This window comes from Musca autumnalis, unplaced genomic scaffold, assembly GCF_047663935.1.
Source record: "Musca autumnalis isolate F117 unplaced genomic scaffold, ASM4766393v1 scaffold_1, whole genome shotgun sequence".
NCBI classification, from domain to species: domain Eukaryota; kingdom Metazoa; phylum Arthropoda; class Insecta; order Diptera; family Muscidae; genus Musca; species Musca autumnalis.
In genome coordinates this window covers 6701995-6728629 of record NW_027411644.1, presented here as the reverse complement: position 1 = coordinate 6728629, position 26635 = coordinate 6701995, and the positions used below count along the sequence as shown (strand labels likewise).

The window sequence follows — 26635 nt, the reverse complement described above, 5'->3', positions numbered from 1 at the left end:
TCCTTCAAATTTTGCTGGGTAACTTTACAGCTTAAAATTAACATTTAAAAAGGAAAATGATGGGACTTAAATTTTATTGTGAACATTAAGTTTTTACAGACTTATTCCGGTGGTTCTAAAAGAGCGTATTTACTTCAAGTCGGCAGTTAAATTGCCGAGCAAAAAATGGCTCGACTTGGTCAGCATAACGGTTATACAGTAGGGTGATGACTTTTTATACCCTCAATCTGCGACCAAAATGTGCCTCATCGAAATAATGTTCCTACACCTCAAAAATGTTTCGACGAAATCCGTTTCAGACAATTTGATATCGATGTTGCCATGTCCGTCCGTCTGTCTGTACAGCTGACTGGTGCGCACGCTTACTTTTGAACAGATCAACCGAATGGCCCTAATAATATTTGGTAAAAATTAGATAAAATTTGAAGATGAATTCACTCCCTCGGGAACCACCTCCACAATAGTTAAACATTTTTGGCAAAAATGGTGCGCAAGACAACTCTCGAAAGAGTAAACGATTTGGTCCATAATATGATCGTCGCAATAATTCTGCAAGACATATATCAGGTTCGAAAATGAACTGCATCGGATCACTTCTTTGGTTAGATTCCATACACAATTTCAAAAATTGCTGGAAAAATGTAGTTTAAGACCTGCTCTCGAATAGTTTTTTTTGCGAAAGGTTGTTCTCGGGGGCAGGTCCATACTTTTAGAGAAAGTTACCCGAAAGCTGTACAACACCTCTATGGCCGCAATACGTTAAAATGGCACGCGCGAAATCTTGAGCGGAGCAACCAATTTGGTCCAAACTTGGTTTAAGTCCGAAAATGTGCAATATTTTCCACTCCTTTATTGAACCCACTCACTAAAGTACAACATTTTTGTTTAAATGCAATTTAAGGTCCTTTGGATATTTTTACCGATAGCACTTCTTGTTCTCCTGTTTACAGCGACATTCTGGCCAATCATGAATATTTCCCTCGGAAGAATCACCTAATTTTGTAGAATTCTTGCCTAATCGACAAAATATTCTTTTTTGGTCATAAATACGGAAATAAAAAATTGTGAAATTGGGGAAAGGGAACAAATTCTGCACGGAATTTCCCTGATTATGTTTTTCGTGCCAAGTCCATGTTTTCCGAAGTATTGGTCCAAACTTCATGTTGTCTCTGCAGCCACATGTTTCCTTATGTGTATTATTTCATATATCAGGTTCTGGTTCCTCTGAATCCAGACTCAAAAATTATGCAACTTGGACTGGTTGCGTCCATAAAGAATTAGGAGACAGCTGAGCGGGGTTAGCTGGGCAGCTAAACAAAGGCAGCATGTTGTGTGGCCCCAATTCACATGCGGTGGCATCATGGCAATACTTCGGATCTTAACTGGGCTAAAACCACTAGTGTTTGCCTTGGATGCTGGCGTACTTTTGCTGCGATGGTGGTCCCCAAGTACGGCATTCACACTGTATCTCTACTGCCTGCGCGACTGCGTCAGTGTGAATGTTATCCAAGCATGTCTGATAGTTTATTTGTCTAGAGATTCTCGCTTGTATCTTTGGAACTCTGTCTCCATATCAACATTGCCATTGGATCGTGGCAGGGATGTTCACGGGGATAACACCCCAGCAGTTACTGCATCGACAACATTTTGTTGTGTTGATGCACCACCGGTAAAACCTTCGTATCCTCATGAAGATGGTCCACTGGTGTCATGAGGAGGGACCCTGTTGCAATCCTAAGGGAGGCGGGAAGTAGTAGATGTTTTTGTGATTTATATGACCCATGGAGCTAATCTTCAATGACAACGTGATCCAGCACACGATGCTGGCAACTGATGAACTTAGGTGTGGGGTAATCTTTATCTTCGAACATTTGCTGCAGTAGAACTACAACGATTTTTGCATTGGCAACAGTAATTTCAACTGATGACCACAGGTTGAGCTTATCTAATACATTCTGTGGTGGGATTTGCTTACGCATTTTTTGGTTACCGATAAAATTCGTAAAAATTAAAATACTTATAATTACGGTAATTAACGAAATTTGTAACCAATGCTGATTTTGTTCCCAATTTTCAGTATGTTTCATGTTTTTCCTTCTTTGCACATCCATTATCCTTTTACCTTGGTGCTGCCAAGCATTTCCTTAATTTTAGAGTTGTTCTTTTTTTCCAAAAGTTCAACGAATCTTTCATCGTTCTTTTCGTTCCTTCGTTTCAAATAGTTCCGAGACCGAAATCTTTTCAATGTTTGGAGGATGAATTTTATGTCAATAAATAAATTGGGTTTAAATTAAAGGAACTAGAACAACTAAAGGCACTATATGAACTAAAGGAACTATATAAACGCAAGAGCTTGATATAGTTCAATATTTCCTAGTGCGGAATAGTTCCTTGTAACTAGTTCGTTTCGGAACTACACAACTGTACTTCATTTAATGAACTTTTAGTTTTTTCTGCACCACTCGTACTCTTACGGAAGTGTTTTTAATTTTGAACAATTTGGGCTGCAAGACCTTTGAATAAAGAATCCTTATAAAAGTGTCTCTTTGAACAAAATCATCCTTAAAAAATTCACTTTCCTTCACCCTGTTGGTGATCATATCGACGAATTTAAATTTCGTCTTTCATTCACCATTCCAAACCTGGAGAAGAAAATTATATATCATGTCCACATTCATTGCAGCTATAATATAATGTGTCGTGTTACGTCTTTCTGTAAATGCGGGGATGTAACTCTTCTACATTTCACGTAACTTCGCCTCCGTAAAGTGCAACTGCTTTAACAAGTGAGAACATTTATTTTTACTTACTTACTTAGTTTTCCTATGGTTGCCACCGTGGTGCAATGGTATGCACACTCGCCTTGCACGCAGAAGGTCAGTGGTTCGATTCCCCGGCCAGGCAACATCAAACATTTTTCAACAGTGGCAAAATACCCCTCAGTAATGTTGGCGACATTTCCTGAGTATATCAGCCTTGAAAAACTTCTCTACAAGTGGTGTCTTAAGGCACGCCGTTCGGACTCGGCGATAAACAGTAGGTCCCATATCATTGAGCTAATATGAATCGGGGTGCACTCATTGATATGAGAGAAGTCTCCCTTGTCCCGTATGGGATGTTGTGGAACAATGTTTTTTTTTTGTTTACCTATTACAGAACATTTGTCCTATAAGCCGAACGAAAGATTTCCTTTCTTCTCTGTCTGTTGCTTTGTTCATTCTTATGATATAGCCTAGCCGACGCAGTCGTTGCATCTCGATAGTCGTTGTATAGCAGATGATGTCGTTGTATAGCAGATACAGCTCGTGGTTCATACGACGTCGATATTCACTGTCAACGCAGATTGGCCCGTATATCTTTCGAAGAAATTTTCTCTGAAACACACCAAGCACTGCCTTATCTGCTTGCGCAAGTACCCAGGCTTCGGAACCATATATTCGCACGGGTAGTATCAGTGTTTTGTAAAGCGTTGTTTTTGTTTGACGAGATGTGGCTTTGTTTTTAAACTGCTTACGTAAGCCAAAGTAGCATATGTTGGTCAATACAATTCTTCATCTTATTTTACAACTGATGTTGTTTGTTTTGTTTATTGCGGTGCCGAAGTAGACGAAGTCTTTTACTACCTCAAAATTATAGGAGCCAACTTCAACAATTGGTCCGAGCTCTATGGACGCAGTGCGCGTTGACACTTGGTATTCTCGCCGTTTACCGCCAGACCCACATTAGCAGATTCTTCTTCGATCTTCACAAAGGTATCAGTTACTTCTTTTACTGATCGTCCTATGATGTCTATATAGTCAGCATGAGCAAGCAACAGGTGGCTATTGGTGTAAATTGTGCCATTCCTTTTAACATCTGCATCTCGTATAAACTTTTCCAGCAGAATGTTTAATAAGTCACACGAAAGGCTGTCTCCTTGTCTAAAACCTATTTTGGTACAAACATGTTCGGAGAAGTTCTTTCCTATTTTAGCTGATGATCGAGTGTCAATTAAAGTAATTTTACTAAGCCAAATTCAGACGTGGCTTCGAATACCTTCGAACGTAGGGGACTGTCGAAGGCTGCTCTATAATCGACATAAAGGCGATATATGTCGATCTGCATCTCTTGGGTCTTCTCTAGGATTTGCCAGGTCTAAAGCACAATTGGTATGGCCTAATTATTTCGTTGACCATAGGCTCTAGTCGTTCGCGCAATATTCCTGACACCATCTTGTAGGCAATAGGGTGCAGACTTACATACATATGTCCCTGAAGTTAGAGCACACAGTATTATTTCCCTTCTTGTGGACGGAACACAGGATACCAATCATCGGACACGCGTTCTTCCTGTCAGATGGTGCTAACTAGCTGACGCATAGACCTTATCAGCGTGTCGCCTACGGTTTTGAACAGTTCGGCTGGTAGACTATCAGCTCTACTTATTATTCTTCAGCCGGTTTATTGCTGTCTTGGCTGGGTGGTATACATTCCATACCATCTTCTGGGATTGGATTTGTGGTATCTTCGTCATTCCCTTTTGCAGATTTGCAAAGAATTAGATTTGAAACACTTGAGAGGGTGGACTACATTAGAGGAGTTCATTAGTATTTGTATCCATATCCCACATATACTTTGATTTGTATCCACCCAATAAATCGAAGGGGCCTCTCACAATTCACAACATATGGACACGTTTGGTAGCTATGATTATCTGTCTGCAGTAATTCTGTTTACATATTTTCCATTTTCTAATTATATAATTTTGATGCAATATTATAGTACTTTTTCTTCTTAAACTTCGTTTACTTGACAGAAATTTTTTCTATCTATTGAATCATCCAACGGTTGACATTTAATATCTTATCACTTCCATTACGTCCATAATTAAATTGTTTTTCCAGAAATTATTTTTCATAACCCACATGAATTTCACACAAGATAAAAACCTTCAAAATTCTTCAACAGATGCATAGAATATGTTAAAAAGTTCGAATCTGACAGAAAGTGAGAGAGTGAAATGTGTGAGACCCACACGTGGAAGGCAATAAATGCATTATAAACGGAAAGCAATCCGTTAAAATGTTTACAAATCCTTTGCCGCTGCTCAAAAACGGAAACAAGGACATCAAAGCTGATAATGAAACTTGAAACAATTTTTGTCTGTTAGCTACCACCATAAGCGATGCATGTTTCCGTGTGGGAATATTAAGTGAAAATACATGTTATGTGTGTGCGCGCACACACTCCCTAACACTTTCCGTTAAAAAAAGATAAATCGCTTGATTAACATGTGTTGTCTTTGCCTGTCTGTGTGTGCATTGGACGAATTGCTGCATTTTCTTGCAAAAACATAAAGAACGCGTTCATACTACAATATTTCTAGCTATGTCTGTAAGTTTGAATGGATATCTCCTTGGTGCATATCCTTGAAGATGAGTTGAAAGGTAATTTTACCATTAAACCTGAAGGCATCTCAAAATAATGAAAAACAAGTGGCTGCCATTCACGATGGCAGGCAGCAGCAGTGTGCAGTAGTATTGCCATGATGATGTCACAAAAATTTCTTAAGCTGCTCTTGTAGCGCACTTAGCCCCAGATGTTGTTGTGAGGAAAAGTTTCCTTGCAGATGACAACCCAAATAATATCTCTTACAATAGTTAGATCTTTCTCCAAAGAGTACTCTTTTACTGGGGGAGTGTTCGTCTGACTGGGTGTGTGTGTGGCTCCACAAATTTCTTAACAAACTCAATTAGTGTGCAATTAGTTTACATATACATACAAACACATATACACATATACACCTATTAAACCCATTTACATTTATGGCGTGCTAGTTTCGTATTTGAAATTATTTTACAGAGAACATTGGGTATGGGAAAAAGTAGCTAATATATTTGTACAAGTTGAAATGCGGGGATGTACATGCGACTGTGTATATGTTTACAATCTACAACAAACCCAATATGCCGATACCGCAAATATTCTAATTTTTAGCTCCGCAATACATAAACAAACTAAATAGATATAAATGTTTAAATATTTAAACAAAACACTTTAAATCGTGTGGAAATCGAAGGATTCTAATGATTTTTATCCACCCAATGCTTCTTAAGCACTCCCGCATAATTGTCGACAATGGTTTTTCATATTCTTTACCCAGAGTCTATTTGTTTGTTATCAACTTGTAGCAATGTTTGTTCGTTTTCAACAAGCCGAACTACTTATTCTAATTCCCATTCTTGCAAATATCATAAAATGCTACTGGAAGTTTCATCGAACAATTTCTATTTACTTAAGAATGCTGGAATGTTTATCTTTGTTTTTGTTTCTCGTTTTTTTGTTTTCTTATGCTGACCGAATTGAAATATTTTCCAGATATAAAACATAAACATTTTAGTTTTAATTTGTCTTTTAAGAAATATGAAAATACAAACGGGTGAGCGAACGAACGAACGAAAACATTTAGCAAAGCTATGCAGAAATTAATTTAAATAGAAGAAGTTTCTACTCTACTCTTTGAAAGGATATGTCTTGCTCTGTTGTTTTTCAACAGAATGTTCTGAGACCCACGCACACACACACTACCAGCCAATAATCATTACTAAAGTAAAAGTTAAGAAGTAGTATGTATGTATGTGTGCTTGCTTCTGTTTTTGTGAAAATCTCCTTTAGAACTTATCAATACGGCCACAGCAAACAGAATTGTTTCTACAAATTAGGGTACCACAAGGATGCCACAACCATGTCCGGGTTGCCTTGGTTATTTATCTGTGTGTGTGGGATGTCTGTGTAAAAACTAGTGTTCTTTTCTATACCACTAGCGTGGCAGCTATACAAATACTTTTTTGTTGGGTTTCCAAAGAAGATCTAAAGAAAGCAAAAAAGAAAAATAACAACAATAAACCATGCATCAAAGTTAATTACCACTGAAACCGTGGCTAAACAAACCAACACTAATCAGATTTGTAAAGTAATCAGTTGTCCGGGTTGTGAAGGCTTTGAATGCTACTACTATCACCCCCAGTGGCAATGGATGCTGTAAAATGCTACATTATGAGGTTGGTTTTTTCATCAGAAACATCCTTAGTGAATATATTTAGTGTGACATTTGTTAAGAGAAAAACAAAAGGAATCCGAAGGACTGTGCACTGGCTTGTCTTCGGTGCTTGTAATTGTTTGTGAGAAAAAGATTATAAAGCAAGTTGTCATTAGTTATTTCCTTGTAAATTTATCAGTACACAGGAAACATAATAATCAAATGCCAAGAAGGTGTGTTGTGTCAGAAAGTATTAATTGTTTAAAAAATGTAGAGATAAATTGTATACGAAAATTAAAAAGGGGATGTCACCGTGGTGCAATGGTAAGAACACCCACCCGCTTTACATACTGAATACCCGGGTTCTATTTCCAGGTCAGACGACGTCGGATTTTCAAAGAAATATTTCTAGGCGAAATGTTTGCAACATTTCCTGTTTATATAAGCTTTGGAGTGCAGTTTACGCACTGGCAGGTGTACTTGAAAAGTACAAGGCCATATAACTGCCATGACACAAAACATTAGTTTGGTTGCGGATTTGTAGTTGCTCGGAGGTTAAAGTATCTGGTCTCCACCTTCAGCCCAGTGAATGAAAGACTTGCTACAATACGGATAAAAGCAAAATCCTTTAATATCAGCTTTATATGCGCTCATGCTCCCACAGAAGAGGAGGACGAAAAGGCCAAAGATACAAGCACCTAGAAGAATGGAAGTGGATCTTATTTAGGGAGTCATATCTTTCCGATACAAATCGCCCCCACTAGTCATCGTATCAATTTCGGACCAGTATGCCAGCAAACATGGACTTGTCCACGCAAAACATAATATCGTTCTAGACATGACCACAACGAATATTTACAAACGATCTTCGAACAGAGCCTTAATTGCACTTAGGAACAAACATTGAACTTTTATGGGAGAGGTACCCTTAGAAGAGGACCTAAATGGGCTATTTCAGAAGTTAAACTAAATTTGGACATAATATTGGGTAATTGTTTGGCCCAAATTGGTTGATTGGTTTGGAAGTTATCGTGTTCTCCACCCACTACATATGATTCCATAGTGGTTTTTACATCTTTGGGGCTATTTTCTAAAGAAGTATGGACTTGCCTCTGAAAAAAAACTTTTACCGTCATAATTGAGGCAGAAAATTCAAGTAGCTTCATCAAAAATAAAAGTGATACAACAGAAATCAAAGCGATTGTCCAGCAAAAATCAAAGCGATTCGACAGCAGCTCCTAAACTGAACTTTTCCGAAATTTTGTGTGGGAGGTACCAGAAGCAATGGACCGATTGGGCCCATATTGGCATTTTATTTAAGTCTGGTAGAAAGTTCACGATGTGCAAAGTATGGACCGAATCGGTTACTCCCTTCAAGAGCTTTCGTGCGCACAAATTTTCCGAACATTTTCGAACTTTTGTGGGGGAGGTACTGGAAGGCGAGAACCGATATAACCCATTATCGAACTTAAACTAAGTTTGGTCAAAATATTGCGAAAGCCAAATTTTGGACCGAATCGGTTGATCCGTTCGAGAGTTATAGTGCGCTCCAGCCAGCCAGACAGACTGACGGACGGACATGGCTAAATCAACTCCAAATTGTCTTAAACGGATTTCATCCAAACATACTTGGGATCTAAAACCGTTATTTAGATGAGGCACATTTTGCCCGTATGAAAGTGTATATACCCTCGTTAGCATAAATGCTGAGGGTATAAAAAGAGGAAATCAAATTGATTACGTTGTGATAGATGGAAGAAGGTAGGTACGAAAGTTACGTACCAGGTCAAACGTAGTAAATAAAGTAAGCTGCATTCACAACAGATATCCGCAGCATATTCCACTCAACTAGCTTCATTGCTTAATCAAAGCACTCCTCGTCCCGATAAGATATCAACACAATGGCAAAATATTGTCCACTCCATGCAAACAGCCGCAAAATCCATACTCAGATACCAGAGACTTCCTCCAAGGAACCCATGGTATAACCAGCAGTGTCGTACTACCGAAGAGAAAACTACGGCATATGGGGCTTAACAATTAGTAGCAATATGTAGCGCGGGAGAGATATATCGGAAGAAAAAGAGAGAGTAGAAACTTTTTTTTCCGCAGGATAAAGAGAGAAATGGAAAAGCAGGAGTGTGAAAAAATCGAGATGTACTGGAGCCGGAATGAAGTCTGAAAATTCTACCAAAGAGTGAAACATCAAACTGATGGCCTCTTGTAGAGACCAGCAAGGTAATTTGGTAACTGATACAGATAATGTGCTCGGGATATGGATGGATGGAGCAGATGGCATACCAGCCGGGCTGTTCAAATCCGGAGACTACGCGATGATAAGGTGGTGGTTAGTTAGCACCATCTGGCAGGAAGAACACGTTCCTGATAGTTGGTATCTTGTATCCCGTCCACAAGAAGACTGTGTGCTCTAACTACAGGGGCATAAGTCTGCTCCCTATTACCTACAAGATAGTGTCAGGGAATGAAATAATTGGGCCATATCAATGCGGCTTTAGACCTGGCAAATCCACCATTGACAATATATTTACCCTGCGGCTGATTTATTCAACATACTGCTGGAAAAGGTTACACGAGATGCAGATGTCAAAAGACATGGCACAATATATGCCAATAGCGACATGTTACATGCTTATGCGAACGATATTGAAATCATGGCTCGATCTGTAGATGAAGTAACTGATACCTGTGGAAGTTGTTTCCTATAATTTTGAAGCAGTTAATGACTTTGTCTACTTCGGCACCACCATAAACACAACAAATAACATCAGTTGTGAAATAATATGAAGAATTGTGTTGGCCAACAGATGCTACTTTAGCTTAAGTAAGCAGTTTGAATAAATGTCACATCTTGTCAATCAAAAATAACACTTTACAAAACACTGGTACTACCCGTGCTACTGTATGTGTCCCAAGTATGGGTACTTACGGAAGCAGATAAGTCCAATCTGCGTTGTCGGTGAATATCGACGTCGTGTGAACAATGAGCTATATCAACTGTACAACGACTACAGTATAGTTAAACGAATCGAGATACAACGATTGCGTTGGCTGGGCCATGTCATATGAATGAGTAATGATAAACCCGCTAAAAAGGCGTATAAGTACGGGCCGAATGGCGGCACACACAGAACTGGAAGGTCAAGGCTTCGATGTGGCGACCAAGTGAAATGTCGAATCAGGGAACTCAATATCCCAGATTGGAAAAATAAAACAACAAACAGAGAGGAATGAAGATATTTTCTTAGTTCGGTTTATGAAACAAATGCTCTGTAGAGGGCCAGCTAAGTAAGTAAGTATAAGTTATGTAAAACTTCTCTTCAAGTTTTTAATTAATTTCTCCTTTGAATCGAGCTTACTGATCAATAATACATCTGAAAAAGGAAAGCCGCCTTCGGTAAAGGCTCTTCAGACATATCTGATGTGGAGCGGCTTCGCTGTCCTCTAACTTTTCTTCTTTCAAATGCATTTTGTTTTGTTTTTACAACAACAATGGGGAGTTTCCCATTTAGTTGTGCTTTCATGAAAAATGCTTAGCGCTGCCTTTGGAATTAAAGAGTTTGGCTCTGTTCGGACTAGGTAATTTAAAGGTATCATCTCATTGAATTTATATGAATGGGTGGGAAGTCTCCTTTGTCTCCTCGGGGATGTTTGTGGGATCATTAATCACATTGACAATATCTTTTTTCCAATGTTGTGTTGAAAATGTATGTTGGTGAATTTTGACGGGTGATTCTTTCTTTGTGGTGCAGAATAAAAAGTATATATTATACTAAATATGTTTTTTAGTTCCACCAGGCAACTTATTCCGAATTATAATGACAGTTTATATTTGTTGAAGAATAATTTAATACAAAAGAATGTTAAGATCCATTCTACACCTTGAACGTGGAAATTTATAGCTAGTATCTTTATATTAGCTTAATCTCAGATGTAGTTAAAGTTGATTGGCTTTAAAATTCGGACACATGATCATCAGATTTCTTAGGTTTTTGTAATAAAACAAAATATTCTTCCCCAACTTTATATCGATTCAAACCCAAAAAGAGGTGAATTTACTGATTTGAAAGTTCCCTAGTGGCCGTGTAAGCAAAAACAATAACTTCTTATTATTATCTTTATTTGCCATACCATCATAACTAATTTTTACATTAAAAGTTTTTTTACTCAATGTTTTACTAGTGTAACAGCCGTTTTATCCATAACTTTAATAATTTACTCTTCCTTTTAATATTCATAAAATTGTAATAAAAACGTATCAGTGTCTTTTGTCAAACAGGGACATAAAAATTCTTTGGAGTCATAAAGTTATCATGTCAGTCAGTAAATGAAAACAATGCAAATGCTTACTGATGTAACAGAATGGAGGTTATGGAAAAACTTCAATTATAAAAAGCGCGTCTGGACCAAGTTCAATGACTTTGAATAGTGAGACGACGAATGGCATTTCAAAGAATTGCAGCAACAAAACGTTATTTTCGTTTATAACAGGGACAGTGCGATGCACAATAAATATGCCAACCGATGTAGATAAAGATGAACAAACAACTAATGTTCGATATAAACGCAGTTAAAAAATAAAAGTAATAAACGTGAAGCAAAAAAGCTATTGTAAGCTTTTAAACGATAATTAATACTTCATTACTCAATTAAAACAAACGAAATTTGACGCACAAATGCTGTATTTTGGCCTCACAATTTACAATCGATGCCTTGTGACAATGATTTAGAAAAAAATACAAAGTCCAACACCATGTCCAATAACGAAGTTAACGAACTGTATCATTGACATTTGAAACCCGCATTTTTATTATTGGTGACACTTTTTTCTTAAATTTTGATCATATTTTGTAAAAGAACGGAAAACAACTTTTTTTTTTATTTTAAAGTAATTATTTTGTTTACCTTCGTAATATTCAACGGATAAAACTAAAGAGAAAATAAAAACTGGAAAAGAACACCCACTGCCACAAATGCCAATCGATTTTTCTGTTTTTTTTTCTAAAGTTTCTTGTGATTTATTTAAAGGTTTCTTTATTTCATTCATATTTATATTTTCACTCACACTTTTGCAGAGTTGCCGTTCAAAAGTGTGAATGGGAGAAATGTAAATTCTTTTATTTACATATTATCTCCTAACGTTAATACCGACGTTTTTTCATTTCTGCCTGTTAAGTGTTTGGAATTTTTCATAACATCCCCCACTGCAGGGACGATTCTGTTTCACGTTCTTAGCAGTCCTTCTACAGTTTGTCATGTAAATCTTTTCCAATGTGGTAATTACAAAAAAGGGTAGTGATAAGAAAAAAAAATGACAACCAGTTTTGATATCATGTAAAGTTTTCAAAAAATTTATCAACTTGATAATAAATGTGTTGGGTGACGTAGGTGATGGAAGATACCAAGGAACGGTCCTGACCAGTTTTAACATGGCAAAGCCCAGGATTTATCTTGGGCCCTCCTTCATCTCAAGTGGACATTGACCTCCCCGTGGTGTCACCTGGGGAACTGCCTTTAACACCCGTTAAAGGTAGTGAGCTAACATGTGCCGCGCGTTCACCCATAAGAACGTTCAAAACTTGGGTTTGGGCGTCGGGTTAGTAACCCTCCCCTAGAAAAGACAGCCTACTATAAAAAAAACGAAAGAAAAGAAAAACAAACCCCTCTAAAGTTGACGAACCCCGCAAATGTTTTAAGGACCATGATCTGTGAATCTGCACCTGGAATTATCGCACTCTTTATAGAGAAGGTGCAGTCTTCGCATTGGCAGACGTACTTGAAAAGTACAAGGCAGATATTACTGCCATACAGGAAATACGATGGATTGGGAAAGGCGTCACAACAACACCTAAAGGTGACGCACTGTATTATAGCTGCCATGACGTAAAGCATGAGTTTGGTTGCGGATTTGTAGTGAGTCGGAGACTTAAACATCTGGTATCCAGCTTCACCCCAGTGAATGAAAGACTTGCTGCAATTCGAATAAAAGCTAAATTCTTCAACATCAGCTTTATCTGCGCTCATGCTCCCACTGAAGAAAGGACGAACAGACCAAAGATATATTTTACGAAGAAAGAAGAAGAAATATATGACCGTTGTCCTGCCCATGACATTGAAATCATTCTAGGCGATTTTAATGCCAAAATCGGAAAGAAGGAGAATATCTTTGGCCCACCGGTGGGAATATTCAGGCTCCACAGAGAAACATCTGACATGACTTTGCAGCTGCTAAAAACACAACATTAGCAGTACCAGATTTAATCATCTCGATATTCATAAGCGCACCGAGCTGTCTCCAGATCAAAGTACAAGTAATCAAATTGATCATGTTGTGATAGATGGAAGACATTCATCGAGCGTGTTGGATGTACGATCGTTCCGAGGCGCAAACATTGATTCGGAACATTTCTCCAATCTGCTGGTATCCAATAGTAGCGAGGACGATAATACCACAGATCCAATCCCGGAAGATGGTATAGAATGTATACCGCCCGGTCAAGATGAGGTAAAAAGAGCAATCAACCGGCTGAAGAATAATAAAGCAGCAGGAGCCGATGGCCCCCAGCCGAGCTGTTTAAAACCGGAGGCGACGCGCTGATAAGGTGTATGCATAAGCTAGTTAACACCATCTGGCAGGAAGAACGCGTACCCGACTATAGGGGCATAAGTCTTCTCCCTATTGCCTATAAGATTGTGTTAGGGATATTGTGCGAACGACTAAAGCCAATGGTCAACGAAATAATTGGACCATACCAATGTGGCTTTAGACCTGGCAAGTCCACCGTTGACCAGACATTTACCCTGCGGCAAATCCTGGAGAAGACAAAGAGATGCAGATCGACACATATCACCTTTTTGTCGATTATAAAGCAGCATTCGACAGTCCCCTCCGATCAAAGGTATTCCATGCAATTTCTGAATTTTGTATCCCCGCAAAGCTCAGTATCAGTTGTGAAATAAGAAGAAGAATTGTATTGGCCAACAGATGGTACTATGGTTTAAGTAAGCAATTTAAAAACAAAGCCACATCTCGTCAAACAAAAATAACACTATACAGAACGCTGATACATATGCTAATGTATGGCTCCAAAGCATGGGTTCTTGCGCAAGCAGATAAGGCAGTGCTTGGTGTGTTTGAGAGGAAAATTCTTCGAAAGATCTACGGGCCGATTTGCGTTGACGGTGAATATCGACGTCGTATGAACCACGAGCTATATAAGCTATACAAAGACATGAATATAGTTAAACATTTCAAGATGCAACGATTGCGTTGGCTAGGCCATATCATAAGAATGAACGATGATGAACCCGCTAAAAAGGTGTATGAATACATGCCACATGGCGGTGCACGCAGAATTGGCAGGCCAAATAATAGATGGCGCAAACAAGTTGATGAAGAGATGACAAGGCGCGGTATTCCAGAAAGCGAAGCGAAAAACAGAGAGAATTGGAGATTTTTTCTTAGTTCGGTCTATGGAACAAATGTTCTGTAATGGGCCAGCTAAGTAAGTAACCCAGCAAAAAGTTTGCCTCCAAAGAGGCAGTTAAATGATATGTACAAGTGATCTGGAAGTGCATCAAATTATGCATTTTCACTCATGATTTTTACAAGAGCGTGACTACGGAAAGAGGCACTCCATTGCACTACGTTTTAACTGACCCTTTGGCACTGCATTTTAACTGACCCTCTGGCACAGCATTTTAACTGACCCTTTGGCATTGCATTTTAACTAACCCTTTGGGGTAGAATAGGAGGCAGTCCAAAGCACGTGTTTTGATACAGGTATTCTGCGGAAATTGTGCAAGCCATTACAAAATATGCCAGAACAAATAAAATGCATTATTTGTGTAAAACAAAAATATTAAGAACTTTATTACATTAACACAAATTATGAAAATTCTCCATTGAATTCAATCGCAAACATGTGTGTTTCCTCCGCTCTCCATTTGTTCCAAGCTGAACTGTTTTTGCTTCATTTGCTAAATGGGTTGTCTTCCCATCACCAGTTAAGATTTCGACATGTACTCCAACAGCACTCCATTCGGAAATTTTCTTCTCTTGAGTTACCGCAAAAATGTTCACAAATGAAATATTATTTAGTTTGTATTAACAAATGTTAACACGCTTATCTCTTATTGGAAAATGTATGACGCTGCCTGTAGAGATGTACAAACTGATTTATGTACATGTAGGGATCTCTAACCACTGCTAATAAAATGTAGCGAACGGAGTGCCTTTTTCACGACTCCGTTTGGACTGCATCCGGATGCTGTTAAATAGTGAGGAATTGGAGTGCCTTTTTCACGACTCCGCTGAACTGCATCCGGATGTTGTTAAAATGTGACAAGTGGATGTGATTCTTTGGATTGCATTCAAATGCAGTTAAAATGTGAGGACTGGAGTGCCTTTTTCACGACTCCTCAAAACATGCCGTGACAGAACTAGTCCACATTGCACTACTTCCAATTTATTTTGCTGGGTAAGTAATGCGAGTTTATTAAGGTGACACTGAAAGCGAATTCAAGCCTTAGTCTTCCCACTGTTCAATTGCTAAACAGAAGAAAACAACAAAATATGTTTCATAAATTTTAAATTTTGTTTTGGTTTTTATTAATATTTTGCATTATTTGGGTACCAGAAGCCTCCATCTAGAAATCCATTGTACGATGGATATGAGAGAAGTCCCTATGACTCTTCAGAGCGCAGGTATACCAAGTTTTTTTACCATTAGCCTTTAGACTGACGAGGGTATATACAGTTTTATAAGACATGGACCTCATAAAGACAATAGATTGAGACCTCAAGCGTGTCGAAATCGGTTTTAGACACTTTGAAATCGATTAAAACTGTCCGTCCCCCAGTCTGTCTATCTGGATGGATCACACGACGACTCTTGACCACGGATTAACCGATTCCGTCCACACAATCGGGGACATCTACAATAAAATTTCTAAATTGTTCGCTAAAATTGGGTGCACGATAACTCTCGAAAGGAGAAACCGATTTGGCCTATACATTGCACGTCGTAATATTTCTACCAGACATAGATCTGGTTTGAGATGACATATATCGGTTCAGTACTTCGGGTACCTCCCACACAAAATTAAATTTTTTTGAAAAAGTGCATTTAAAGACAACCTCTCGAATGATTTTCATTTTTTGCAACATCCTTTCCTGGCAGACCCTAATATGACGTTACAAGTTTTTTTTTTTCGGAGAATAGCCCATACTTCTTGAGAGGTGCCGTGATAACGGCAACGGATACAACACCCAAAACGATTTTGGGAGTTATGTCCGCCTTGATTTGCGGGCATATTTGAGCGAATTTTGGGAGTTATGTACGCAAAGCAAAGCGGACACTGCTGAAAAAATAGCCCAAAAGCTCAAAAAGCCCATACGACCACCATGTTTAGTGACTGGTGCGCACGAAAACTTTTGGGCAGGATACTGCGTTGGAACGCAGGTGAAGTTGTAACAGATTTGGTTCATACTACAACCTTTTTCTATACTTCAGGTACCTCCCACACAAAATTTCAATCTTAATAACAATAGGAGGTGCCGTGATAACGGCAACGGATACAACACCCAAAACGATTTTGGGAGTTATGTCCGCCTTGATTTGCGGGCATATTTGAGCGAATTTTGGGAGTTATGTCCGCAAAGCAAAGCGGACACTGCTGAAAAAATAGCCCAAAAGCTCAAAAAGCCCATACGGCCACCATGTTTAGTGACTGGTGCGCACGAAAACTTTTGGGCAGGATACTGCGTTGGAACGCAGGTGAAGTTGTAACAGATTTGGTTCATACTACAACCTTTTTCTATACTTCAGGTACCTCCCACACAAAATTTCAATCTTAATAACAATATGACATGCCTGCCCCACGCGACTGCCGTCGGCAGCAATATAAATGACTGATGAGCACGATAACTTTCGAAATTAGTATTCGATTTAGCCGAAACTTTGTACAAAAATAAAAATAATTATTCCAAATGTAAATGAAGTTCCAAGAGGATCTATATAGGACAACGTGTTTGGGGGCCTCCTTGCCTGTTCGTGGATTTGTTTGGAATTTTTTTTTTCGACAATACTACTTGTGGCCCTGTTTTCAGCGATATTATGTTCTTCGTTGGCATGCCCATGCTACCTGCCATAATGGTCCAAAAGCTTTAAATTCTACGGTAACCAACTGAAATGACTGGTGGGTGCGATATCTATTGAAAGGATAACTCTCGAATTGATCAATTGATTTGGTCCAAAATATGGTGCTCGTAATATTTTTTCCAGACATAGATCAGGCTCAAATACAGACTATATCGCTCCACTCCTTCGGGTACCTCCCATATAAAATTAAAAAGAAAAATGTTCGCAAATAAAAATCCATGACGGCACGATTTGGCTGAAACTTTGCATATCGTAAAATTTTTTCCAAACGTATATCAAGTTCCAAGAAGATCAAGTTGGGTTCCTTCCGTAAAAAATTCCAACATTTTGAATAAACGTTTGAATGGTCGTTCGTTTTTTTCACAAGGTATTCTTTGTGGTCCTCTTTACAGTTTTTATGTTTCAAGCGTGAGTCTATGCTTACAGACTCAAAAAAATCCTACGCTGAATAACTTAAATGGCTAGTGGCCATAAAGTTCACATCGGATAGCAGCTTCGAGTACCTGACTCACAAAAGTTGAAATATTTCGCTTACGTGCATTTAAGGACTGTTCAAGGATAGTTTTGAAGTTTTCATAGAAGGTAGTCCAAATGACTTTGATTACAACTAAATATTTTTTCGTGGGTAATTTCATGATTCCAGACGAAATGATTCAAAAGCTCAAAAAAATCCTACGGGGATTAATTGAGTTGAGCAAATATAGTTCCAAATATTTCCAACACCGATACAATGTTCGTTTTTCTTTCCTTCTAAATACTTCCCAGGCCGATATAATAAAATTAATCTTTTCATTAACCGTTCTTTTGTCGTTTTTTCATGCTTCTTCATAGTTCTGATCTTCGGAGTTGATACATAGAAAATTTAGATTTTTGGTGGAGGAGCTAGGTAGTTCCGATACTGTCCAACTCTTGTGATCAACTAAAATGGATATTTGGAACGATAACTCTCTAAAGTAATGTCTCCCAAAACTAGATCCATTTCCAAGATGAACTATGGCGTGTAGAAATTTTAATAAAGTGTAGGCTTTGTAATTAATCATGACTACAGCATTAAACTAGGGGAAGATAATACTTCCTGAAATATAGGATCCAAAGTAATAATACATCTTTACACGACTTCCTTTTTTTATTCTGTGTAGAATGTGTTGGTAAGAACTGTCAGTGGAACAATTAGGGCCCCGTTTATTATACCTATCCCACAAACGATATCCCTATCCCGTTTTTACTTGTTTTACACATATTTGCCAACAGATCCTTGCAAATCAAATTAATACTAGTAGTTACTGTTGGAATTATCCCATATCTGCTGTTGTGGAGGACATTGGCATTGGTGATATGTAGTATGTTTACCAGTCACATCGATAAAATTGGCGACACACGGATGTTTTCGATATCCCTGTGATACGTATTGTTGTATATGGGAATTGCTTTCAGTACTTTTTTATATATATTTTTGTATGTTTGTGAGTGTAGAAAAGCCAAGCAAGGAAATGATAACATTTCACATTTAAATTTTATATAAAATTATGCAGCATTTATATTCATTTGTATGTATATACACCATGTTTTACTTGTAAATAAACATACATATGTATTTAGTTACAAAAAATCCATGATGAGTGAGATGAAATTATATGATGATGATGACAGATATTTCAAGTGGATCTCCTATTATATTTTCCATACTCAGAGGACATTGTGTCATGCCTAAATGATTTTATGTGAATACCTCGGTGTGCGTATGAATGTTTATTTGGCAAAGTACATATGTACTTTTATTTTTTTCTCTAGGCAATTTTTTGTAATTGAGGAAGCGAGCTTTTCTTCTTTATTTTCTTTTATATGTATGTATGTACGTTTTGTGTATATTATCATTATGCCGCTTGTGCCAATTTATATTCCCAGAGGTTTCATGTAAGTCTATTGTTTTTATGGTGTATTGTTTCGTTGCCCCCTAGCGATTGGGTGTCAAATGAGTCATAGATAGTTGTTGCATCAAGAGCTAATGTATCTAAAGGCATTGCCTTTTGTGAGCTTAGCGAGGTAGCTTTAATGATGTATATGCCTTGGGACGTTAAATTAATTTCAATGTGTATTTAGATTTGAGATATAGTTTTGAAGATTTTAAATGAAGACTTCATCAAAAAATATATCAAAGTAGAAACATGGGAAACATGATACTGTCGAAAAAATCTGCATATTATATTGTTTCTTTCCTCAGTAGTTGTTAAAAAAGTGACAACATCTTCATTCACACCCATAATTTCGTTTGTCCTCAATTCGAGGTTATTGATAAAATCAACTGTACTTTTATTTCTCTATTTCTGTGTCAAAGAAAAATGTATTTAATTGTGTATAATTAAATTAGCTGTATAATTACATTAATTAATTACATTAAATGCCTATCCATTGTGGTCAAATTCAGTCATATGTATATGCACATACATATGTAACTATTTAAATATGTACGGATGTCTTCCAGTTTACCATATTCGTTGGAAAAATTGTTAATTGTTTTTGTAACATGATTAACATTTCCAACTTAATGCCACCAATCAGGTGAAACCACACCTCTACCAAAGAGGATATATATTTGTATGTACATATGTACCCTGCGGAAGGAAGTGTGTTGATGTTTATAAATTAAATATTAATACAAATTTCACGCTGTGTTAATGTGCGGATGTCATCAGAATCAAATGACAGATTAACAAATAATTTATGTAGTTTATGCCGCCAAACATGTTTGACATGTGTATGAAATCATGACAGTAAACGATTAACACACTTGTGAATGTGAACATCAGTGTGAAACAATTGCATTATCTGTGATATGAAGCTCACATTGTCGGTGGCGGGCTTATGTGTTACATATGTCATAAAAAGCAAAAAGTTTGCGATGTAACGGTGCGCCTTAACTAATTTTAAATGAAAGGTGCTTACACCAGGGAACTTTTTGAGGATTCTGAAACTACAAGGTTCATATATGAGAAAAATCGAAAAACAAAAAAATCACCGGAGGGATTTTCAAATAAATCGCTGTCAAAGTTCACATTTTTTGGGCTTTTTTAGGTTTTCACGATTTTGCTTGGAAACCGCATGTCCTATCGAAATGGGATTGGAGAAAATGTTGTAGCAGTGAAAATTCTCTACAAGATTGACCTTAATGGTATTTTCGTAGGTTTTACCATTTTTGAGACATAGAAGTTCAAATTGGGACAAACTTTTGACTTATGACACAAATGTGAAATATCTTGAAGTAAAAAAAAAATCGCGTCTTTGCCTCAATAAATTAAAAACTTTTTAATCGAAAATTAATGTTCTGATTTTTGAAATGTGTTTTTAAACTTGTACGTTTTTTCATAACTGAAAATATGTATGGTTTAGCGTCAAAGCGTATATATCTCAAAGCGTATATATAACTAGGACAGATGGGAGAAAGCCGACCAAAAATTCAGAAAAAGCACACCGGAAAACCATAAAAACCACCAGTATCTCAAGTCAAAAATGGCGTATGGAACACTAAAGCATGACACCGACGATATTACGATACTCAAAATTTTTACCAAATCGGTTGAGTTATCGTGCCCACTAACCAGCCAGACGGACGGACATGGCTAAATCGACTCCAAATTGTCTGAAACGTACTTGGGGTCTAAAACCATTATTCCGATCACGCACATTTTTGATCGTATTAAAGTGTACATACATATATATATCCTCTTTAGTGTAAAGGCTGAGGGTATAAAAACAATGTCCGCTGTTGCTTAAAAAATCTCACTCTACAAGACACTGATGCTACGAGCTTTTCTGTAAGGATTCGTTGCGAAGGCTGGGGCTTTTTCCACGTACCAATCTGTATTTAAGATGCAGGAGTTGTATAGGTCGTACAAAAGGGGTCACTCTTCTTAGTGAAGTGACGAAAGACACGAATCAAGTGGAAGAGAATCTTAATGTCGCCTCTCCGGCCAGCAGTTTCCTTAATCTCGTTTTTACCATTGCTGAAGGCTGTTTTTATTTATCATAACTGTCATATCCTATTCTAAAAAAAAAAGTACTCGATGTTTGGAGGACCCACTTTCTAGTACATGATAGCTCTTCCCCTCAACTTAATGTAAACTGAGTTGCTCCCATAAAAGAACCCAAAAAGCAATTCAGCATAGATTTAAGCGAGTTTATTAGTTTCCTAACACAACCATAAAAATGATATATCCTTTTTTTCTCAGAATCATAAAAAAGTGTCAACTTTTTTTTTTAAACACACATCCGTCTTGTATTTAATAAATAAAAAAAAAATAATTGTAATTTCAAAGTAGTTAGTGCGTGACGATTTTCAATACTTAAATGGAATAATTTTTTTTCTTTGTGACAATCGTGGTCTGAATTGTCATAAAGCCCAACATTTTTGTTCGGTCTTATGGCCGTTGGTTCGCCTGAATGAATCTGTAATTTATCCGATTATGATTAATTAAATAAGTAATTAAGAATGTGAAAATATCTTTACTCTTGGCTTTAAGAATGCTTTTGTTTACAACTAAATACTAATACTCGTTTATGATGCTTTTGAAAATACTTCTAACAGCCAGTTTCTGTATGTCGAAAGAAAAATGTGTGCGAATGAAACACGTCCAAACTCTTGTGTGTTTTTTAATTTTTTTTTTTGTTTTGAAGCAAAAGCAAAGGTAAAATTATTTCGAAAAGTAAAGTTTGGGCGTGTTTCATTCGCACACATTCTTCTTTCGACATACAGAAACAGGCTGTAAGATATGACTTTGAATGTGTAGCAAAATTCCTTTGAAAATGACATACAAAATACCTACACACACGTACATAATCGAAGAATGTATTCCATCTTAGGATTTCTTAGATCATAGACATTTTTTTAAAATAGACATTTTTAACATAATAAATGTCATATAATTCAGGCAGATTCAAACCAAATGTTACGATAAGATACCACCTCTCTTTTAATTTTCCGTTGTTATCTGCTTAGGTAAGGGATATCATAAAAAAAGTTTAAATAGCTTTTAAAGGTTATTTCAAAAATTTACCTCATTGTTTATACTTATGAATGTTAGCAGTTGTGGAGGGAGAGAAATAAAATGTTTAGTCATGTGTAAGATTTTGTTGTTGTTGTTTTTTTTCAATTTCCCGCTCTAATAACTTGGAAACAATTTTGTTATGCCACCATCACAAAAGTGACTCATTTATAGTGTCTTTGGCTGAATTTCGCCTCAAAGTTTTTCACGATACCAGTCTTCAAAGAACCTGAATATTATTAAAGGTCATTACGGAATGTCAAATCTCTACTTCGAGGATGATGTTCTTTGTGAATATATTGTTATGTTGGTTGCTTTGTTTAAAAAGCATTCTCGTCCAAGGAAGACATAAGAACAACTCACACACATACACCCTCCATCCTATTCAAAGGAAGGAAATTCAAATTTAGGTAATAGCTTTAGCTAAAAGAAAACTACATAATGGAATTGGCCATAAACAGGTGGTTGGAGATGTTTATACCCTACACGACAACACACTTTGAGATGGTTTATGTATAAAAGTTTGTTTGCAATATACACACTGTCGAGACGCTTGAAGTGATACATGGAAAGGGGTTATAGTTTCTCAAGGACAGGAATACAGCTTTTTTTATTGTATTATTTTCCACTGGACTTTTCCATGGACTTATTTTCGTGTTATATATCTCTAAAAAATCATTTCCATAGCAGAATTTTAAAACTCGATTTGTAAAAAAACAACACATTGCCTTAAGAATAATTGAGTTTCAATTGTATAGTGCAGCACAAAACAGAAGCTGCCGACTATTCCCTTGCTTAAAATTTTATTTATGAAATTCTAAAAGGAAAGTTTTTTTGTCCCCTCAACAAAGCATTCTTTTGTCAAAAAGAAAACAGTTGCCAACGATATTTCGAATAGATAAGGAATTCTAAGCAAAAGTGTCTTTAGCAATAACCCCCATAAATCTTCCAAAGAAGAAAAAGGAGACGCAAAACGTTTAACACCTTTAGCCAGACAATTTTCGCTAAAAGATCCACTTTCACTGGCGAACATTGTCTCAATTTAAATTTAAATGTAAATTTTTCTTAAAATTTCTACTCCCACCTGCCAACTACATAGCCCGTCCGTCAGTCAGTCAGTCAACCAGTCAGCCAATGTTTGTCTTATCATTTCACTAACACAACTACCAGAAATAAATAGCCGACATAATACAATTAAGATGGAAACAAGATGGCAACGGAGTCTAGGAGAATCTGTCCCAAATAAAGTTAGTCTTTCGTTTTCGCCAACACCAACAACAACAAGTGATATACAATTTGCTTAGATGTATGTAAATATATCTTGTTGAAATTTCCTTAAGGCAGCAACAGAAGAAAACTGAAACTAGGTAATGGTTCTCACAGCAAGAAAGAAATCTCTGTTTACCAAGCTGTTATGTTTGTGTTTCTGTTTCTTGTTTAAGTGGGTGTTTATCAGTTGCCGTTTTGCGTTTTCACGCTTTTTCTATTATTTTTTGTTGCTTTCCTCCTCCATTTCCATTTACTTACCACCAACAAAGATGTCAACTTGTGTCCAATTAAGTTTTGTCGCAATACTTTTAACGGCAAAGGAAATTGCCTCGTATGATGGTAGAAAATTGCTCGATTCCTGGAAATAGATAAAACAAACAAAAAATCAGACAAAAAACACACAGATTTTGATTATGTATATGAAAGTGTATATATGTATGTATGTATGTATATACAAATTTATGTCAGTCTAAATTATGAACATATGTAAATATTTCCATATTGATTTGTAGGTAATGGTGATTGTCAGAGAAAACGTGAATCGCACTCATATTTCATGTAAGCTACGGTACAGCAGATACATCCGATTACACATACATATATGTACTAGCGGACCCACATATATGTACTGCTGTCCCGTAGTTTTGTTTTTAAATGTCAACCTTTTTTGCCTTTTATTCTTTTCAGTTTAAAGCCAGTAAGGAAAGGATCAAAGTCGGGCGGGGCTGACTATATGATACCCTACTCCACCACAATTTCAATATAATTTGGCGAAATTATTTTGGCCCAAATTGCGTTACATTTTCTAAGTTTCTTCAAAATTAGATAGACATAGTGTTCTTGGAGCGTTAAATGCCTCAAATCGGCCGAACGTATATATGGGAGCTACATATATCCAAATTTGAACCGATTTCAATATAATTTGGCAAACTTTTTTCTAAAGCAAATTCATAAATTTCTAATTTCATCAAAATTGGGCATACTTAGAGAAATATATATGGGAGCTTTGTCCAAATCTGAACTGATTTTCATCACAAGCAATAGCGTTCTTCCGATGGCTAAAAAAGATCTTCATCAATTCTTAAATGCATCGGGCAATAAATGCGTACTGTACGTTGCGACTCTTAAAGTGATTTTATGTATGTATGTGTCTATCTCGTTTCCATTGTCAAACGGATCACTGAGGATTTTCAATTTATCAATATATTTATCTGTAATCATTCCTTTCTTTAAAGGACTTTGTCGGATTTTCCGCCCAATGATGCTGTTTAGGATTGATAATCGTCTCTGTTCCCTATCTTTATAATAACGCGATCTATTTTTAAAAGTTTTGAAAAAAGTGTTATAGTTGAATTCTGTTGCTTTCTTTAGCATAATCGCTAGTGGACAGATCTACGCTTGTTTTACCGTTGAACCTCACCATTTAAGGAAATTTTTAAATATATCGCTTTTATACCCTCCACCATAGTATGCAGGGTGTATTAACTTTGTTTTTCCGTTTGTAACACTTTGAAATAATCATTTACGATATACATATATATATATATATTTTTTTTGTACTGAAAGTTGCAGAGATATTGTGCCTTGAAAAATATCGAATTCTGTAAAACCTATAGACAGAGAAATACAGTATAGTCTCGATAATCCGGACACTCGTTAGTCCGGACAACGCGGTAATCCGGACTACAAAATTTTTTACATTGTAGACTCTGTAATCCGGACATCACATATTTTTCTTACCTCGATAATCTGGACATCAATATTTTTTTTATACAGCACATTACATTCTTATTTATTTCATTGGAATATGGAATTAACTATTTTAATCTGTCAAATGATTTTCTTACCGTTCAATCATTGATGACTGGCTATGATAAACAACAATATTTAAAACATAGTGTTGGGTAAACAAATATCGGTAAAATTAAAATGCTTTTAATTTCGGTAATTAACAATTTGTTGGTAAGTTAACAACCAAAATAAAGCTGTCGCTAAGTCCTACCGATAGCAAAAGAGTTGTTAACTTTTAATGATACTTTTCATTCATAATTTTGGGTTCTAATTTTACAGATTTTTGTCGGTAACTCAAAAAATGAGTTAGAGAATTCCACTACTGTTCCCTGAAAATTCGATGTGGCGTGTTACTTTCCACTAAAGGAATTAGTTCATTTGCCCTCCGATTAGTGAGAAAGTCCCTTGTATTCCAAAGATACTCATAACTTCCTAATATTGATCCAAATAGAATTTTTTTGGTATTTTTTGTTGTTTTATCAGTTATCTAATAAAAATAGAAAAAATGGTTGCACAGTGGGCTTGGATACAATTTTCACTATTTATTATTTAAAATCAATTTTAATCAATGATTGTACTTTTCGATTTTTTTGATTTTCTTTTGTATTAAACTACGATTAATTACAAAAATATTAAGTCCTATTTGGTAGTGGGATTCGAATAATTAATATTTTTTCTAATTTTTTAAAATTTGTTAATTTCTGCTACAACATTTTCTTTAGTCCCATTGCGAAACGACTTGCCGCTTCCAAGCAAAATCCTGAAAATCGAATATAAACCTAAAAATGTGAATATTTACAGCGATTTATTTCAAAATCCCTCCAGCGATTTTTTCTTGTTTTTGGTTTATTCTTATTTATGAACATTGCAGTCTCAGAATCCGCAAAAACTTTCCAGGTGTAAGCGGTTTTCATTAAAAGTTAGGTAAGGCGCACCGTACATGACATTGTTTTATAAGGAGACGATACAGTCAGTGCATTGTCCCAATTTGAACTTCTACATCTCAAAAACGGTAAATCATACGAAAATAACATTAAGGTCAATCTTATAGAGAATTTTCACTACTACAATATCCGCTCTAATCCGATTTCGATAGAGCTTGCGGTTTCTGGGCAAAATCGTGAAAACATAATAAAGCCCTAAAAATTTGAACTTTGACCGCGATTTATTTGAAAATGAAAATAAAATAATAAAATATTTTAAAAATAAAAACGAAAAATAGTAATTAGGAAAAATAATAATTATTCGAATCATACTACCAAATAGGACTTAAAATATTTGTAGCTAATCGTAGGTCAAAACAATTTCAAGAAATTCGAAGAGTACAATAATTGATAA

At 36.5% G+C, this 26635-nt stretch overlaps 1 protein-coding gene across 2 annotated transcripts in view; it reads right to left on the bottom strand.

Annotated features, from left to right (window-relative positions):
* Positions 1-26635, bottom strand: part of LOC141390191 (uncharacterized) — a 233870-nt gene that overhangs the window by 30382 nt on the left and 176853 nt on the right. For both annotated transcript variants that reach the window (XM_073962944.1, XM_073962952.1), the window contains exon 4: positions 23765-23864. In XM_073962944.1, the coding sequence (XP_073819045.1) occupies positions 23765-23864 (100 nt within the window). The remainder of the gene's footprint in view (positions 1-23764; positions 23865-26635) is intronic.